The 20,086-nt window shown below is 44.4% G+C and overlaps 1 protein-coding gene across 1 annotated transcript in view; it reads right to left on the bottom strand.

Annotated features, from left to right (window-relative positions):
- The window catches only part of LOC311236494 (uncharacterized protein), a gene marked incomplete at both ends in the record, with an annotated part of 63,389 nt that overhangs the window by 36,159 nt on the left and 7,144 nt on the right, over positions 1–20,086 (bottom strand). Inside the window, 2 exons of the mRNA XM_084324172.1 lie at positions 12,458–13,109; positions 19,693–19,808. Of these exons, the coding sequence (XP_084180298.1) occupies positions 12,458–13,109; positions 19,693–19,808 (768 nt within the window). The remainder of the gene's footprint in view (positions 1–12,457; positions 13,110–19,692; positions 19,809–20,086) is intronic.

Below are 20,086 nucleotides of genomic sequence, written 5' to 3'. Positions count from 1 at the left end.
GCTCTGACTGGCACTGACTGACTCTCTCTGATTGGCCACTGACGCGTTTGCCCAAACCGTGACGAGCTGTGTCTTTGCCCATTTCCACGTCAAACAGCCTGCAAACTACCTGGCGTTCTCTCGCCATGCTCTAAGACAAACTCTAACCTTAACCAACTTCGAAAGAGTGCCTAAGCTTAACCGTCGAAAAAACTTGCCGTCACGACCAGGCTGCAGAAACAAATGAGTGGGGGGGCATAAAATGTTCTCGGGGGGGCACAATGGTTTTTCAACACAGGTTCCCTTTTATACGTTTCAGCTTGGACAGCGGCGCTGTGGCTTGCTTGGCGCTGCCCACGGTGCTGAACTAAACAGCAGAGAGGCAATTGAAAAATCTAATTTCTCTCTATCTTAAGAACTTTCACTTATACAAAAACAGACTGAACGGATATATATAACAGACCTGCTGGGGCAGCGGACTGAGAGCAGGGGACACAAACAGGCTGAATAAGATGGTCAAGAAGGCCAGTAGCGTGGTTGGGGTGGAGCTGGACTCTAGCGAGGGTGGCGGAGAGGAGGAACCTTGCTAAGCTCCAGGCCATCAGGGAAAACCCCTCCCACCCACTATACACAGACTTGGCTGACAGGAGGAGCATGTTATAGGCTCACACTACCTAAATGCAGCACTGAACGGCACAGGAAGTCCTTCATTCCGACAGCCATCAGACTATACAATGCATCACTGTGCTTCACTGCATCACTGAGCACAGAGTGACAGTTACCATCTTCCTGGACTCTTACTTTTTAAACAGCACTGTGCAATATTACACCTACTGTAGACTTCAGTATATTTTTACGGTATTTATTTACTGTATCTTTTATTCTATTTTTATTCTATTTCATTTTATTCTATTCTTAGGCCATTTGTTTTGTTATTCTTATTTGTGACTTGTTCTGTCTTAATGTTGAGTGATTTGCAGTGTCAAATTTCCCTCAGGATAATACATTTATATTCTATTATATTCTATATCTTTGAAAAGTCTCCATTTATTCAACACTTCTGAATTCACTGACAAACTGAACTGAACTGACAAAAATAAGGTGCATAAAAAAGCTAACAAAATTCCTCCACAGGCTACTCGTTAGTAGAGTGGCAAGCAGCGTTTGGGGACAGTGAAATCTTCTTAAAACACTGCCCCTCCACTCATTCCTGAACTTTTTTGTTAAGTCCTTCTCAAATGCCAACTGAATTAAATTGGCCTTGCGTCGATGAAGCATAGCATACTAAGGCGATGTTCTGTAAAGACGTTATTGAGGGTAGAAAACAAATTCTCACAGAGTGCCGTGCTAGCTTCAGTAGTGTTGTTGTTGACATCAGTGCCCACTAGGATTTGGATAGTCAACTTTGATTGACAAAAAAATAAATAAAAATAAAAAAATTACCAGGGTGGGCACAGGTGGGCGGGCCCGGCCCCCTAATGCCCGCCCATGGCGCCGGGTCTGCGAAATAGTATGATAAAATCAGTTATCAAACAGTTATAGAAGATTCCCCCAGTTGCAAAACCGAAGAAGCGTTGCAGTAAAGTAGCTGTAGCTGCGGTTTTGGTGAGTTAAATCAATATTGTGTGCTATTCAATTGTCGAGTGTATGAAAATGATTAGCTTCATGCTACATGCTAGTAACGTTAAACGTAGCTTCATTCTGAGCTAACTGCCCCAAGCTCAATATGGTTAAATGGAAACTGGGAAGGAACCATTTCAGAAGCACTTATAATTGTATTGATATGCTGTTATGATAAGAACAAGATCTATATACGTTTTGAATGTTTTGAGAGTTTTATATGAACGTGAGGAATGTCCCACATGCTAACGCACTTTAGCCTAACTTAGCATGGGACAGGTGGACATTCCCACGTGCTGAGATGAGACGGCCTACTTTAGCTTAGCATAGCTAACGGTAGCCTGGTTGATTATTCATTCTGAAATGAAAAGATGGTGATTTGATAAAAATGGTAAATAAGCTTTTATTTTCCGAATGCCTGCGAATACGCAGGCCAGGTTTTATAGGATACCCCAGCACTCCGTTCTACTCTGGGAGCAGTTCCAGACCACCTCCATCCCCACGTGTGCCCATGAGGGAAGGAGGCGGTGTGCCGGATGATACAAGATGGCGAGCCAACCCACTGAACCTCTGATATAGCTCAAGGCTAATGCCAGCCTGAATCGAATACCCCTGTTGCTCAATCCCCGTTGCCTCAACAGTCTGGGAGGATTGAACTGATAGAACTTGAACCATAAGAACTTGAACATAAGAACTCCCACGGGTTGAACTGATAGAACTTGAACCATAAGAACTCCCACGGATTGAACTGACCTATATCCTTTGAATGATAAACGAACTGATTGAATGAGAATACAAGGACATTCGAGGGCTTCAACCCCGTTCACCTTTTGTTATTTTGTTATTGTATTTTGTATTTGATTTAACTTGATATATGGGTACTGATATTTCTCATGTGAGGAAAGAAGGTTTAAAGGGTAACTTCACCTAAAATGGTAATTGCATTCCCATAACCCAGGACAGGGGTCTCAAACTCGCGGCCCGCGGGCCAATTGCGGCCCGAGGGATGATATTTTGCGGCCCCCTACTTGACATCAAAGTGTAGTGTTAATGCGGCCCGCGCCCTACTGTTTGCCGAGACGTTGCGCAAGAGTTGGAAGTTTTATTTATTTTATCACTTGTAGGCTACCATAGCGCAGGTTCATGACAGCAACGTTATGTTAGTGACTTGGTTGCAACGTGATTCCGGAGTGGTATCAAGTAAAGTGGAAGACAAATGCATCCTCGCTATCTCCTCTGACTGCGAGCACTGCTCTGCATAAGCGGCTGGCTGCACTGCCACACTGTCTGTGTCTGTGTACGGGTCTGGTCCAATCACATTCAGCATCCTGTCAGCGTTCCCCCCCCTCACCCACAGTCTGCGAATCAGATGCAGAGTAGGGCGGGTCTTCACTGAATGCAAGTCGTCTCTCTCTTTCAGTCCGAGTCAGTTGGCAGCGCATCTACAGTAAACTCGCTCCCAGTTTTATCTCTGTGAGATAAATGTAGTTACTAACCTAGTTTCTAGCCATTTTCAAAGATGGTCAGTAAAAGAAAAGTCGACTGCAATTCAAAGGTGAATGGACTGAAAAATATGCATTCATCCTGAGTCCCAGCACCAAACCAATGTGACTATATGCCAAAAAACGGTAGCTCTTGTGAAGGGTGGCAATTTGAAAAGAATGTATGACTGAGTGATGGAGACCATGTTTGAAGGCAAACAAAAGCAAAGCCCCCTCAGATCGCACAGCAACCAGAACAACTGAAATACTGGCTGGTGATTTGATTAAACAGCTTTGTATTAGAATAAAAAGAAAATGCACAGTGCATTTCCATAGCTGTGGATGAGTCCACTGACACCACTGAGAAGCCTATGTTCTGAAGAACCATTCATGTTCTGAAGAACTGTTCATGTTCTGAAGAACTGTTCATGTTCTGAAATGTTATTGCTAAGAATTGAGAAGATTGGATCAGTTGTACTTTTTTTTTGAATGCTTGAAACCCTTTTTTTGTGGAATATTTGATGCGGCGCAGCCTCACCCAGACTCTACCTCCAGCGGCCCCCAGGTAAATTGAGTTTGAGACCCCTGACCTAGGATATTCCAAATGGTACTTTTGTTGTGTTACACCTTCCAAGGAAGAGTTTAAAGGAGCATTTCACCCGTTAAGGTATTTTGTGGTTCCTGCACATTTAAAGGTTTAAATTAATATGTTTAAACACTTACCTGGTGAAATGATAAACTGAAATAGAGTTTACTGATGATAAAAGGATACGTCTAATATCCAACCTTGAATCTAGCTTGGCTAGAGATAACCTCAGAGACGTCTGAACCAAACCTAATGTGTTGATCTAATCAATCTAGGACTTGATATCGAACTAACCCTCCTTAAAGGAGAGGTTATTGAAAGAACCAAAAAGGGATACTTCAAACCACTGCTACCGTTTACGTCTGTATGTCTGTATGTCTAGCTAGCGCGCATTTAATTAATAAACCGGTTATTGTTATAACTCTGTCTCTGGTCCACTATTCTTATATTGTGTATATTACTCCTCTCCTCGTTTCGTACCTAGAACTGTGCCAGTGGCGAACAGCTGTTACAAGTAGGTGACACAAGTGCTACACTCTCGTGAAATTTGAAGTGTCCGACGTTCTGACTCCTCCCCCGGCTGCACTCGGCTACTCTCATCTATTTTCGAGGCGAGCCAAAATCAATCTCGAACACGCCTATTGTCTCGCGAGCCCTACAGATAGCGCCACTGCTGTGATTGGTTGTCTGAATATGCGCTCTGCAGTTCAGAAAGTTTCAACTCTCTAGGCTGTGTGCGGCCGCATAAAAAAGCTGAAAGGCGCTGAAAAAAAAAGCTGACTGCAGCGCATTACCTGTATGCGGCCGCAATCGGCCGCATACGCTCCCTCCCCATTGGAATACATTGAAAAAAGACGCTTGCGCCCAGAAATATGAGGCAGGTGGACCCGGGCCCTTAGACCCCGGGTCAACATTGACCCGCTAACAACGGTCAGTGGTGCCAATTCCTAACACAACATGAGGGTGTAACGGTTCCAGGGAGGACAATGAGAACTTTGTTCACAAAGTGAACATTGGCCACAATGGAAACAGTGGTCTCCTACCTGGTCTCCTACCTCCCTCTAGTGGTCACCATCAGATGGGCCAGATGATGCAAGCCACCATTTTGTGTTTCTTTAAAATAGTTGAGTTAATTTCTTCATGTATGTTGTCCTGGGCTTTTCCTTTCCTTGTTTAATTGTCATCCCCCTGTCTGGTTGTTGTTTGTGATATTGCCTTGGTTGTTGTTGTTGTTGTGAATTGATTTTGTGTCTAGTTGGTGTTTAATTGTTTCTATGTTTTTGGACTGGCCATGCCAGGTGTTGTCAATTGTAATTAGTCTAGTATTTAAGTGTGTGTCCTTCCTCTGTTCCGTGTGGCGACATACCTCCAGTTTCCCCCCGTTCCTGTCCACGTCGTGTTGCACTGTGTTTTCATTCTAAGTAAGTGTTAGTGTTTTGTTGTTCCGGTTTATTTTCCGTATTCTCAAGTTCGCCGTTTCACTAGTGCCAGCACTGCTGCACCGTTTATGTTCTTTTTGTTATTTGTAGTTTAACCTTGCTCCCTCGGTTCTAAAATAAATAGAACACCACCTTTTTGTGAAGAGCAACCACCATCTCCGTTCTCTTGTCATTCTGCACCACCGTCTCCGTTATCCTGTCATTCTGTAGTTCTGGGGCTCCTCCATCGTGCTGCATATTGGGTTCTGTTCTTCCCCTAATCCTAACAGAGGGTTAAGGAAATAGCATTTTCTGTGGGTGTGATCATCCAGTCTAAAAACGTTTGCAAGAAATCGGTCAGTGTTTTGTCCTCTGCATAAAGAAATCTGTCAGTGTTTTGTACTCTGCATCAAGAAATCTGTCAGTGTTTTGTACTCTGCATCAAGAACTATGTCAGTGTTTTGTACTCTGCATCAAGAATTATGTCAGTGTTTTGTACTCTGCATCAAGAAATCTGTCAGTGTTTTGTACTCTGCATCAAGAACTACCGTAATTCCTCTAATAGTAACCCCGGCTTGTATTTGTTTCAACTGTAGCGGGTACCAGGCTTGTATTAGGAGGAGGCCTGTATAAGAGGGAGGCCTATATTTCAAATTTTCAAACGGATCATAATGAATAAATCAGCATTTTGTGTCAGTTTGAACCCAGTAAAATGTACTGGGTTCATTTATTGAAACCAAGTACTGTATGAAATAGTAAACAGTGCAATTACAGGTGGTCACTGGTCATTTCAACGTTTTCAAAGTGAAATCAAGTAACTAGCTCAGTATGCAGCTCAGTATATTAGTAACCCGGCTTGTATTAGGAGGCCGGCTTATAATTGCGTAGCTCAAGAGCGCACCCGGCCATTAATAGAGACCCGGCTTGTATTTGAGACCCGGTTACTATTAGAGGAATTACGGTATGTCAGTGTTTTGTACTCTGCATCAAGAACTCTGTCAGTGTTTTGTACTCTGCATCAGACGCTGCAACACTTGATTGACTCATTTTTATTTATTTAAATGTGACTTTACGAGGCTATATTTAATGTCTCTATATCTAACTGTTTTTTTTCACTGGATTCAAAGTCTGTACAATAACAAAAGAAAAGTGTGTGCGATTGTGCCCTCTAGTGGTGAGAAGTGTACGATGTCAGCAGGGGTGCGTTGCTCATGGGACGGGGTTGCACGCCGTGCACCCGGCTCTGTGAGCAGAAGCACGCGCACGCACATGCACGGATGTGCACACAGGAATGTGCTGCACTCGACTGATGCGCCAACTTGTTAAGTACCCACCTGACTACTTTGCATAAGAATAGCGCTGATCGTCAGGTGTGTTCAAATACGTTCTGAGATACATTCACACAACTTGTAAATGAAATGTGTTACATTCCATTCGTATAGGCAATTAGGCATTGTCTTTAGTCTGTGATTATGTGAGGGAACATTTATGGGCATGCGCGGGAGCGCAGGCATGTGGCGTCATTAAAACACTGTGCAACCAGCTTTGAAATCAGCAACGCAACACTGGATGTCAGTGTTGACCTGTTTTGACTTTTTGTTACTGATGAGAGATGAGATGAGAGATGGTCTAGAATCAAGATGTGAAATGCCGAGTGGTGCCCCCACTGCGTGTAGCTTTTCTCCAACGCGTCCATGTTTCCGGGTTCCCGTTTTGCGCTCCGATTGGCCAGGTCATGTGACATGTGCGCCAATCGGGTGGGGCGGCGTGGCTCAGGGGTAGAGCGGAGCGTCCAATGATCGAAGGGTTGGTGGTTCGAATCCCGCTCAAGCCCATATCCATCCCATTGCCGTTGTGTCCTTGGGCAAGACACTTAACCTACTTGCCTCGTATGAATGTGTATGCATGTGAATGAATGTTGGTGGTGGTCGGAGGGGCCGTAGGCGATGATTATTCGCCACGCTTCCGTGAGTCTGCCTCAGGGCAGCTCTGGCTGCAATTGTAGCTTACCACCACCGGTATGACTGTGTATGAACGAATAATGGACTCTGTGAAGCGCTCTGAGTCAGAGAAAAGCGCTATATAAATCCAATCCATTATTATTATTATTATTAATCGTGGGACGGCAAGTTCTGCGCCTATTTCCGGGTCGAACAGCCTGCAAACTACCTAACGCCTAGTTTATCACTGGTTAAGCTTAGGCGACTCTTTCGAAGTTGGTTAAGGTTAGAGTTTGGAATCAGGGCAGGCGTTCTATCGCCATGCTATAAGACAAACTCTAACCTTAACCAACTTCGAAAGAGCGCCTAAGCTTAACCAGTGTAAAAACTTGCGGTCCCGCGATTGGGCGTACATGTCACATGACCTGGCCAATCAGAGACGCGGAAACACGAACACGTTGGAGAAAGGCTTCAAGCGTCCCCACTCTCTGGAGCCACATACCCCTTCTGGTCTGGAATCAGATCCTATAGCAGAATTCTCCCTTACCCTGTCTCCAAAATGCTGAGTAGTAGAAATGACCATAATGTGATATATTAGGAGGATAATAGATTATTAGGCGACATGTTAGCGATATATCTGAAGTGTTATCCATTTTGCTCTTAGTTTACCCTACATATAATTATATAGCTGCACTATTTTTATAATCGTGATTTTTATCAGGGATGCCCATGTTTTACAACCTGAGATAGACCGGGTTGTTTTTCTTTACCCTTGGGCCTATGTAATGGTTTGGTACAGAAAGGGAAACTTCCTCCCACCTGGGACACCCTGTACTGTAAATTAATCATGTGCGCCCTCTGCCTGTCAGCTGGTGAATAGCCATCACCTGCTGCATGACCTCCTACACAGTGTACCCTAACCTAGTAACCTTAACCACTCTCATAACCCCATCCCTAACATGTTTAAATACATGTAAACATATACTGGGCTTGCCGGCCCCATGGGTGCATTTAGTCTCCTGATGCTGGGTGATGGGCATGTGGAAGTTGTTGATATCACAAAGAAGATTTTCACCTTTTAGGTGACTATTTGCAGTTGCTGGGATTAGATCAACCCAACCAGTTGCTGGGATTAGATCAGCCATTCAAGCAGTTGCTCATTTGAAATGATAATAATAATACATTTAATTTTACTCTTTTTACTGTGGTGCTTTAGTCTGTCTCACCATGCTCATTTGATCTAATTCCTTACCACTAGTTATTTATTGTTGTTTTATTATTTCAATTATTGTGTTGCATTTATTTTATTGATTGTATATTTATATGTTAAGCAATTACTTTAGAGGGCATAATAATCATGATTAACACATTAACTGCCACAGAGTTTGCCCGTCTCATACCACTCTCTGCCACCACTCTAAGCCTATGGAGATGTTCACCTTCTTTGCAGGGCTATAACTTTTTAAATTGTATTGCTAAATTGACATTACTATGGCCCATTCAACATCGATTATCTATCGTTCAGGATGTAGGAACGTTATACTTTTTCATTCATAGATTCATACGAAAATACCGCCTAGAATATAAATATGTTATCGTTTTCTGCAGTAATTCCTAGAATGTGAGTTATAGGCATAAATTATATAGATTATCAACTGCCGTTTGTTGCCGATACACGCTATATTAAAAATGTCAACTGTACATAAACGTTATGACTCATCATGCGCGGATGAACGGGGGGGGGGGTCGTTTATAATTCCGTGATCGCCAGTAAATGCTTTATGTAGTATGGGTGATATATTGATCAGAGCAGTTTGCATTAATAATAATAAACGATCACGCTGAAAATGACATCAGCGTCCTCTTACCGTTCGCCGATGAGACTGGAGGAAAAAGATCCCACTTATTTGACGTGGATCGACTAGATCCATTTCCGGTTTGTATAATAATAAACGCCCAAATCATATCGATTATTGAGTTATGGCAGGGATCCATATACACGGATGTGTGTCTAGAGTCCTGCAACAATATGTGAGTGCCGGACGCATTTCCCCGGTGCACGGAGATCACCAGAGATCCATTTCCGGTTGTAACTCGCCCGATCACCACCAGGCGGCAGTATTGAAGCGTTGGAGAGTTGTGCAGGCTCCCACTGTATCAGCCGAGGCTGGGTGAGGGAATTATGAATACCATGGCGAAAAAATGAAATATGATCTCAATAACGTTGTACGCCGTGGAATGGCGGAATTAGCATGACCTTGAAACCCGTCGTACAACGTCGTACAACAAGGGCGGCACGGTGGTGTAGTGGTTAACACTGTCGCCTCACAGCAAGAAGGTCCAGGGTTCGATTCCCGCTTGGGGACCAGGTTTCCATGATGCCAGGTAGCCAGGTGGGGTATCTCCCAGGCCTTTCTGTGTGGAGTTTGCATGTTCTCCCCGTGCTCGCAAGGGTTTCCCCCCGATAAGATAAACCCAATGGAAAAACATGCACAACAACAGATCGCTAACGCTGTGGCGTCCTTGACGAAGACGGGCAGGAGCACTTGGATTGGTCCCCTGGCGCGGCCCTCGCCGACGCCTGTCTGCTCCCGGCTGCCCTTGGGGGGAAGGACGATGGGATGGGTTAATCGCAGAGACGAATCGCATCGGCGATCCTACAAGAGACAATGCATGCGTGTGTTCTGGTGTGTGTGTGCTAACCGTGTGTGCTAACCGCTAAACATTGAGGATAATTGCATGCCAATTAAAGACCTCTGAACAGGTCCTGCATTATTGCATTATATTATTATTACAACGTGATTGGCGGTCAATGTGTTAAGCACCTATTGAGTAATTTGATGTTAAACTATTGATTATCGTTACTCAAGTCTCATGATGTCTCATGACCTGATGACCTGAAATCCTTCACTTCCTAATGACACATTCAGTAAAGACCTGTCCATCTGTTTACCTCCAATTCAAAGTGAAAACCATCAGGTGAATAATATTTGTTCTATCGCGGCATGGTGTAGTAGTGGTTAATACTGTTGCCTCACAGCTCGAAGGTCCAGGGTTCGATTCCCGCTTGGGGACCAGGTTGCCAGGTACCCAGTTTGCATGTTCTCACCGCGCTTGCAAGGGTTTCCCCTCCCGATAAGATAAACCCAATGGAAAAACATGCAGAACAGATCGCTGTCGCGTCCTTGACAAAGACGGACAGGAGCACTTGGATTGGTCCCCTGCATGTCAATGTGTGCAATGAATAGAGACTTCTTCAAAGTCCAGTTTAATATACTTTGTTAACATTTAGGTCCAAGGTCATTTATTATTTATAAAAGTAAGGCGTTACATGCTCCGCTTGATAGGAGTTAACTCAACCTGGAATATAACCTCTCCTGGATATCTGTATAGATGGCATTGGACTTTCCCCCAGATCTTAATATTGATCATTGAAAACAGGAAGAAATTGGCTTCTCGTTTACCTGGGCACACAATTCAATATTAGTACCTGGCTCTACTTTTTCACATGTATATGCGTTAGTATCAGCATATTTAAACAGGGTTTCTGAAACACAAGCTAGTGGTGGTGACTAGTGGTCTCCACTCCCAGAGCGGACAATATTGATGGTTGACTCTTTCTGAACTGCAGTACATTTGATTGCTAAAGATTGAAAATGTTCTGCCAAAGTGCTGTATTGTTTTAAATCAAGACGTTTCTTCCATTCAATCACATAATACAATATTGTCTATGGCAGTTGTGTCCTGCATGTCTTTCCATCTAAGTGGAACTACAAGATTAGTACCAATATATTCAAGGACTGCTCAATGATGAGAATAAAATGTAAAGATTTATATATTGTTTAATGTCTAAACAAAACGTGAAAAATATATTGTAATATAATAGATTCACTGTATGGTAACATAGAGAGCCATTAAAAGAGATATATCTTGAATGCATAAACATATTACTTCAGAGTTACTTTGAGAGGATTATGTGCTCCAATATATTCCACTGCACCATTACCGTAATCTATAAATGCAGAGACATGTAATCATTGTAAATGAATCACATATAAACATAACACTGCCTTCATGGCACAATCTTGATGTAACTAAAAGATTATTTTCATGCATGAATTACTAGATACACGCATGCACACACACAGTAAATTGAGGGGAAAAGATCTGTAGCATGCTTGTCCCCCCAAAACACACTGAAGCCCCTTTCACACATGCACTGGACTCCCGACAACCTGCACAGTAATCAGAAATGTGAACTGTTTGCTCGTCTTCCAAAATGAATCGTTCATGAGAAATAAACATTTTGGATTGTAAAAAATTTAGTTTCACAATGTAACATTTTTTTTTTGCACTGTTGGTTGCTTATTTCACTGTATTGAATACCATTGATCCTAATTCATTTAATTGCACACCTTTATTTTAACTAGAAAAAAGTTAAGATTGCCCTCATTTGCAGCGATGTCAGGTATAGAAAAGAAGAAATATTTTAACGTTAAATACATACATTTACATTTAGTCATTTACCTGACGCTTTTATCCAAAGCGACTTACAAGTTCTGTACGACAAGTCATCAGGAAGGGTACAGCTCTATCAGCTGAGTAACAATGTTCATCAAAGTGTTGCGTAATACCGTGTAGGTTAGTTTATTAGGACAAGTGCATGACAGTAAGGTTAGTTAGGGTTAGACATATTTTATTTATCTTTTTATTTTTAATATCTAGGGACATCTATGGATCTCAGGGAATGTATTCAGGTATATTGTGTCTGTTACTAGGCTTGAGTAAATTGTGATGCAACAAAGGACAATATAAATTATGATTTTTCTTAGCATAATAACACCATGCTAAAAATGACCAGACATGGAAAATGGCCACTGAGCTCGTTCAGCACCTTCTTGAGATCACCTGTACAAATAAATCTAAGGAAATGAATAAAGGGAAGATGATTAAACAAGGTTTTGTAGATACAGTACTGAATTCTGCCATCCGGACAGAGGCAATTTGAAATATTATTATAGAATATAGAATATCAGGCCTATAAATTACCATATTATAGCCAATTCGCCAAATTCGCACATCTATGGATTGGCCCAAATCTCTTTCCAGTGGCAAAGTTCAATCTGGATTTAGTATCACCAGGCATGCAGCAAGAACTGAGAATGAAATTTACTGTAAGTAGAGTTCCATTCTTATAATGGATATCCGCCATTTTGGATCGGATTGGACTCTTTAATTCTCCAGAGGTACTGAAGCTCTTCTCACACTGGTCAGAGTGCTAGGGCTTCTCTCCTGTATGAATGCGCTGGTGAATCTTTAAGTTTCCAAATTGACTGAAGCTCTTCTCACACTGGTCACAGTGGTAGGGCTTCTCTCCTGTATGAATGCGCTGGTGAATCTTTAAGTCTCCAGATTGACTGAAGCTCTTCTCACACAGGTCACAGTGGTAGGGCTTCTCTCCTGTATGAATGCGCTGGTGAATCTTTAAGTATCCAGATTGACTGAAGCTCTTCTCACACAGGTCACAGTGGTAGGGCTTCTCTCCTGCATGAATGCGCTGGTGTCTCTTTAAGTTTCCAAATTCACTGAAGCTCTTCTCACACTGGTCACAGTGGTAGGGCTTCCCTCCTGTATGAATGCGCTGGTGACTCTTTAAGTGTCCAGAGTTACTGAAGCTCTTCTCACACTGGTCACAGTGGTAGGGCTTCTCTCCTGTATGAATGCGCTGGTGACTCTTTAATTGTCCTGAGGTCTTGACGCTCTTCCAACACTGGTCACAGTGGTAGGGCTTCTCTCCTGTATGAATGCGCTGGTGAATCTTTAAGTCTCCAGATTGACTGAAGCTCTTCTTACACTGGTCACAGTGGTAGGGCTTCTCTCCTGTATGAATGCGCTGGTGAGTCTTTAAGTGTTGAGATTGACTGAAGCGCGTTCCACACTGGTCACAGTGGTAGGGCTTCTCTCCTGTATGAATGCGCTGGTGACTCTTTAAGTTTCCACAGGTACTGAAGCTCTTCTCACACTGGTCACAGTGGTAGGGCTTCTCTCCTGTATGAATGCGCAAGGAGCAATGCAGCAATTGTGCCTGGAGAAGAGAGAAGTACACCAATTAAGAGTTCATATTTTTTGTGTGTTTTGCATTCGTTCAGTTTCAGTTCAGTTATTTTTTATTTCGGGCTTTGGACACATAACAACGGTCATTCCATAAACCACAAACGTTTTACCAGCTGATATTGCAGCATTGTCCAATGGTCCGAAAGGGGCTGAAGCACTAGGCTTGTCGGGCCCTACCCCTGAAGACTTACGTTTCTTTTTTTTGTTTTTATTTACATACATACATAGTAGATACATATAGTCCACATTACAGCACACATTACATTTATAGTATACCTGCAGTATATAATAGTATATAGTACATAATAGTGTATACAGCACATATATAATGTGATGTGAGATATGCCAAAATTGGCCATCGGAGATCAAGCGGGACAAAGGCGGCGGTAGGACAAAGAGAAAGCATAGAGGTAGGAGAAATCCATCTTCCTGGCAAATGCACGTTCGCTGAGACCAGGATGGACGATTTAGGGTGCGAGTCCGATTCCAACGAGAACGAGAAGTGAGAGACTGCAACGTCTTGTGCTTTACGTGGACATGGTTGAAACCAGCGACTCCGGACCACAGCGTCTCTCCCTCGGACTCCTTCACAGTCTTCCGAGCGGATCGCACGGAAGCCTCCAGTAAGAGCGTCGGCGGGGGTGTCTGCCTCATTACCAACAACGGTTGGGTTAGCCCCAATCTCCGGTTCAAGTTTTACTCATTCACAGTCTTCCGAGCGGATCGCACGGAAGCCTCCGGTAAGAGCGTCGGCGGTGTACATCCCTCCCCAAGCGAACACCGCCAGGGCTCTGGCAGAGCTGGCGGAGCATCTCAACATCCACCAGATTAAACATCCAGACAATCCATGGTCATTGCCGGCGACTTCAATCAGGCGAATCTGAAAAAAGTGATGCCATCCTTTTTTCAGCACATCGCCTGCTCCACCAGGGGAGGAAACACGCTCGACCACTGCTACACCCCCATTCAGAGCCGGGTACAAAGCTGTACCGGCTCCTCCACTAGCGGGAGCCACAAGCACATCGGACCATGACTCCATCTTGCTCCAGCGAGTTCGCAGACACTGTCGTGAGCTTCATAACAACACTTGCTGATAGTATTGTCCCCCAAAAAAAGGTGCGGGTGTTCCCGAACCAGAAACCGTGGGTGGACACTAACAGTACTATCAGAGCAGCTCTGAATACTCGCACCACTGCCTACAAACTGGGCAGAGAGACAGGAAATATGGAAGAGTACAAGACTTCAGTCTACACTCTGCGCAAGGCTGTCAAACTTGCAAAACGGACGTATGCTGACAAAATGGAGGCACAAATGGCACAGAATGACACTAGAGGCTTATGGCGGGGACTGAGGACGATAACTGACTACAAAGTCAGCGCCCCTTCAATGGGGAGCGACGACGCCTCTCTCGCGGACAAACTCAACTCTTTCTACGCTCGGTTTGGTGCAGACAGTGGCACCGCTAGGTCAACGGCTAGTGACGTCACTGGCGCGCCGGCTGTTGTGGAGGGGGGGGGGGGGGGGGGGGCAGCGTGTATCCTTTCGGCAACTGGCTTGTCCTTCCGCGTTCCCGTTTGGCGCTCTGATTGGCCAGGTCATGTGACATGTGCGCCCAATAGCGTGTTTGCCCATTTCTGCGTCAAACAGCCTGCAAACTACCTGGCGTTCTATCGCCATGCTCTAAGACAAACTCTAACCTTAACCAACTTCGAAAGAGTGCCTAAGCTTAACCGTGCAAAAACTTGCCATCCCACGATTGGCGCTCATGTCACATGACCTGGCCAATCAGAGCGCCAAACGGGAACATGGAAGGACAAGCCAGTTGCCGAAAGGATTCACGCGGGGGGGCGGGGACGCTCTCTCATTGTCGGTACACAGTGTGAGAAGCGCATTTATGCAGGTGAACACCAGAAAGGCTGCTGGCCCAGATGGAAGAACAGGACGCATACTTAAGTCCTGTGCCAACCAGCTAGCCCCTGTGTTCACCACCATATTTAATCGATCCCTGGCGGAGTCAGTGGTCCCTGCCTGCTTCAAGATGTCTACCATTATCCCGGTACCAAAGAAACCCTCCCCAACAGGTCTCAATGACTACAGACTGGTGGCACTCACCTCTGTGGCCATGAAATGTTTCGAGAGGCTGGTCAAGGATCACATTTGTGCCTCCCTCGCCAGTGATATGGACCCTATGCAATTTGCATACAGGCCAAACAGGTCCACTGATGATGCGGTCTCCCAAGTACTGCACAGCACCCTCTCTCACCTAGAACGCCAGAAGGGGGGCTATGTGAGACTGTTCATTGACTACAGCTCAGCGTTCAACACCATAGTCCCCACCAGACTGGTGGACAAGCTGATCGAGCTGGGTCTGAGCTCCGCTCTGAGCGCCTGGATACTGGACTTTCTGAGCGAAAGGCCCCAGGCGGTCAGGGTGGGGGGCCAGACCTCCAACACCATCACCCTGAGCATTGGGTCCCCCCAGGGCTGTGTTCTGAGCCCCCTGCTGTACTCACTATACACACATGACTGTGTGGCCAAGTTCAGCTCCAACTCCATAGTGAAGTTTGCGGACGACACAGTGGTGGTGGTGGGGCTGATCTCGGACAACGACGAGAAGGCCTACCGGGAGGAGGTTGAGGTACTGGAACGCTGGTGCCAGGACAACAGCCTGCTCCTGAACATTGGTAAAACCAAGGAGCTGATCGTGGATTTTAGGAGGAGACAGCAGGAGACACACACACCACTGAGGATAAACTGGGCTACCATGGACAGGGTGAGCAGCTTCAAGTACCTGGGGGTCCACATCTCAGAGGACCTGACATGGACAACACACATAGACTCAGTCGTAAAAAAGGCGAAGCAGCGCCTCTACCACCTGAGACAGTTAAGGAAGTTCAGAGTATCTGGGAAGATACTCCAGTCCTTCTACTCCGGAGCTGTATAGAGCATCTTGACTGGAAACATCACTGCCTGGTATGGAAACAGCACGGCACAGGACAAGAAGGCCCTACAGAGAGTGGTGCGCTCAGCCGAGCGTACCACGGGTATTGCACTACCAACCCTGCAGGTCTTATACAACAAGAGGTGCAAATCCAGAGCCTGCAGGATAATGAAAGACCCTCACCACCCCAACAACAGCCTGTTCATGCTGCTGCGGTCAGGCAAACGCCTGCGAACACCAGTAACTAGGACAGAGAGACTTCGGCTCAGCTTCTTCCCCCAGGCCATCAGAGCCTTGAACACTGAACTCTCCACGCACAAGCACACATGAGCACACACACACTTGTACACGCTCACACACTAGCAGCCACTTTAACATGAGCACACACACACTCATGCTGCACACGCTCACACTTATGGTCACTTTAAGAATAGTATAGTATAGCTTGAGATTGTAAAATATAGCATTGTATAGCAGTGTACATAAAGACCCAGTACCTCATCCGTAGCTAACAGTGTATTGCACTACCACAGGACCTAGCATGTCCTACCATGCTCTAAATAACTCATGTACAGATACCGATATGCCCTACTTTGTTTACTTGTTATTGCACAATGTCGTTCTATTGGATTCGTATTATATATTACTATTGTATTATGCACATCGTTGCGAGCAAGACCCCCCGCATTTCATTGTATACTTGTATGCCGTGACAAATAAAACTCTTGTATCTTGTATTTTTTTAGTCTAGATTTGAATTGATTTATGTTTTCACAATATTTTAGTTAATTTAGTTCAGTTTGTATTTGTCAAGTTCTAAAAATGTTTTATGCTCCAAATGTAGTTATTGATGCGAATTAAAAGTAAATCTGCTCCAAGGGCGGTTATTTAAAACTGGCCAACATTAATAAAATACTGAGATAAAACCCAACATGCAGTTGCCTGAATGAAGATGGCGGCGTAGAGGAAGGACGTAGTGGAACGGGCTCCTACACAAAACTCTGACGCATCTTTTAGCGTAAGTATATGATAACTCACGCTGGTGAATATTATTAACCACATCGCTAACAAAGAAATGCCACCCAAAAAACCTGAAGCGAAGTAAGATAAATGCAAGAAGCCGACTGCATCGCCCAACGGTGGTGCTAGCATTAGCGTGAAACCACAAGGAGCTAACTCTCTAGCTAACTCTCTGGCTAATATGTTAGCTAACACCGAGGCTAGCAGTGAAACCCCGCCGGCATGGTTTCTTGGGGAACTGGAAAAAGTATTCGACAGAATACAAACCTTGATGGAACTCAAGTTGAACTCTCTAAATGTCTCGGTGCAAAGTCTTATCAGTGACAACCGGGCGCTAGGGCACCGTGTTAAGGAAATAGAAGAAGTGCATGCTAGCTATAGTGATAGCCTCAACTCCCTACAACAAGACCTCAGCGAACATAATAAAAATACAGAGGAAGAAGTCAGCGGTCTGAAAGAAAAGCTTGACGATTTGGAAAACAGAGAGAGAAGACGGAACCTAAGACTGGCAGTCTTTCCGGAAGGTGTGGAGGGTAAAAACGCTATCGCTGTCGTACAAGTATGGCTCCCGAAAATAGTAGACCTAGACACCGGGCAATCCATTGAGATCGAACAGGCTCACCGTACACTCCAACGCCGACCAGATGAAGGCAGCCTCCCCTGAGCCATAGTGATCCACCTACTCCGTTTTACTGATGTGTCCCGAATCCTTAAAACATCCCGGGCCGGGTCGGTGGCAGTTAAGATAATGTATATGGTCCAAACCAAGATGACCCTAACTTCTATGTGAACCTTTTTCTTAAAGTGACATGCACCCCCTCAGAGCTTATAATTGGTGGTGATTTTAACCTGATATTAGACCCCGCAATGGATAAATCCTTCCCCACGCTTTAACCTCAGCGGCCAAGGTCCTTAGAAATAACTTATAGATCTTCATTCATTGGATATATGGCGGGAGCGGCATACATCCAGTGTTAATTTTGTCAACTAAAATGATGACTAAATATGGTCTTGCAGCCGCTATTGCACTCCATTTGAAACTATGTCGTTTGTTTTCTCGGCCGAGCTGCAGCGTGCGAGCGGGGTCTAAATACTCCGGCAAGACAAGCGGTCACCACAGATGCCTCGACGAGTTAATCCGCCCGCCCGTTCATGTGCAATGCTGGATAACGTGGGACAGACTACCGCGACCAGTATTTGGAATGGCGATCAGATAATTGGATTATTCTTTTTGCATTACATCAAAGACAAGGACTATATATTACCAATCTTGCGTTGATCCGATATTTTTTTCCCACGATCGAAGCCTCTCTGTGTGGAATGTGTATGTGCTGTGTCTCGTTGGTCACATCACGGCATGGATGGGCGCCCCGCTCCAAACCAATTTCTGTCTTTAACGCGACGTGGGCATAAAGGAATGGCGAAGATGCAAAGCACACCACCACCCTGGCAACAAACACCTCATACGGCTGCGCTCGGGCAGGCGTTTCAGCGTTATACCCACCCGGACTAACAGACTGAAGTTTAGTTTCTATCCCAGGGCCATATGTGCACTAAACTCAGCTAAAATTTAAAACAACAATCTGCCTGCACCCCCCCCCCCCCATGCAAACACACACACACACAACACTAAGGGATAGTGCAATTATCTTTTATACCCCCCTGTTTATGTTTATGTTATGTCTATTATGCCTTACTCTTGTTTTATATTTAATACTGTGTTTAGGACTGTGTTTTTATGATCTAGGACTGTGTGACGGCTAGCACCTAGGGCTGCATTTAAAATGTTGTTGTAACATTGTAACAATGACAATAAAGATCATTCTATTCTATTCTATATAAATAAAGTTTATTATTATTATTATTATTATTATTATTAATGCTCTCTACCTGATCAACGAAGACCACAGTGTCAAACAGACTAATGTTCTCCACCTGATCAACCAATACCACAGTGTCAAACAGATTCTCTAATGCTCTCCACCTGATCAACCAAGACCAGTGTCAAACTGTGCTGCAGTGTGTTTGGTTAGTGTCTCTCTCCACACCTCTCTCTCTCGCTAAGAGACATTAGGCTACAAACAGACACCCAGTCAAGCCCAACTCAGCCAGGAACAAGACTAGGCAAGTCTAGTTAAGCAAAACCCAGCCAAGAACGAGACTAGGCAAGCCTAGTTAAGCAGGACCAAGCCAAGAACGAGACTAGGCAAGCCTAGTTAAGCAAGACCCAGCCAAGAACAAGACTAGGCAAGCCTAGTTAAGAAAGACCCAGCCAAGAACAAGATTAGGCAAGCCTAGTTAAGCAAGACCCAGGCAAGAACAAGACTAGGCAAGCCTAGTTAAGCAAGACCCAGTCAAGAACAAGACTAGGCAAGCCTAGTTAAGCAAGAGCCAGCCAAGAACGAGACTAGGCAAGCCTAGTTAAGCAAGAGCCAGCCAAGAACGAGACTAGGCAAGCAATTATTATAATTTTTTTTTAATTAATACAGTATATCTATATTTTTATCATAATTTATGTAAAGGTTTTTGTCTAAACTCTGCAAATGGATTATGCAAAACAACTCCCAATGTAATATTTTCTTCCCCATCTTACCGCTGACAATCTCTTGAGCGGGTTATCCAAGAGTCTCGTCTGTAGTTTAGCTCCACTTTTCTCTCCAAGCTCCTCATAACCTTGGATTACAAACCAGTCTGTGTCCTTTTCTGAAACTGAGAGAACAGTCATATTTTTATTTGTTTATTAAAAAGGATCCCCATTAGCTGATGCCAATGGCACCAGCTAGTCTTCCTGGGGTCCGAAGTCCCACATATCAATATATACACATACAAATATACATACATCCGCGCACATACATATACACAACTATATACATACATACATATTCAGAATGGTCTTTATTGCCATGTACTTTTCACATACAAGGAATTTGCTTTGGACGTTACTGGTGCAACATTAGCGGACAGATATTAACACATCCGGTGCCGTT

Source organism: Notolepis coatsorum (assembly GCF_963971535.1).
Source record: "Notolepis coatsorum genome assembly, chromosome: 11".
Lineage (NCBI taxonomy): Eukaryota > Metazoa > Chordata > Actinopteri > Aulopiformes > Paralepididae > Notolepis > Notolepis coatsorum.
Note: the sequence above shows the minus strand (reverse complement) of the source record. Positions and strands in the feature narration are given on the sequence as shown.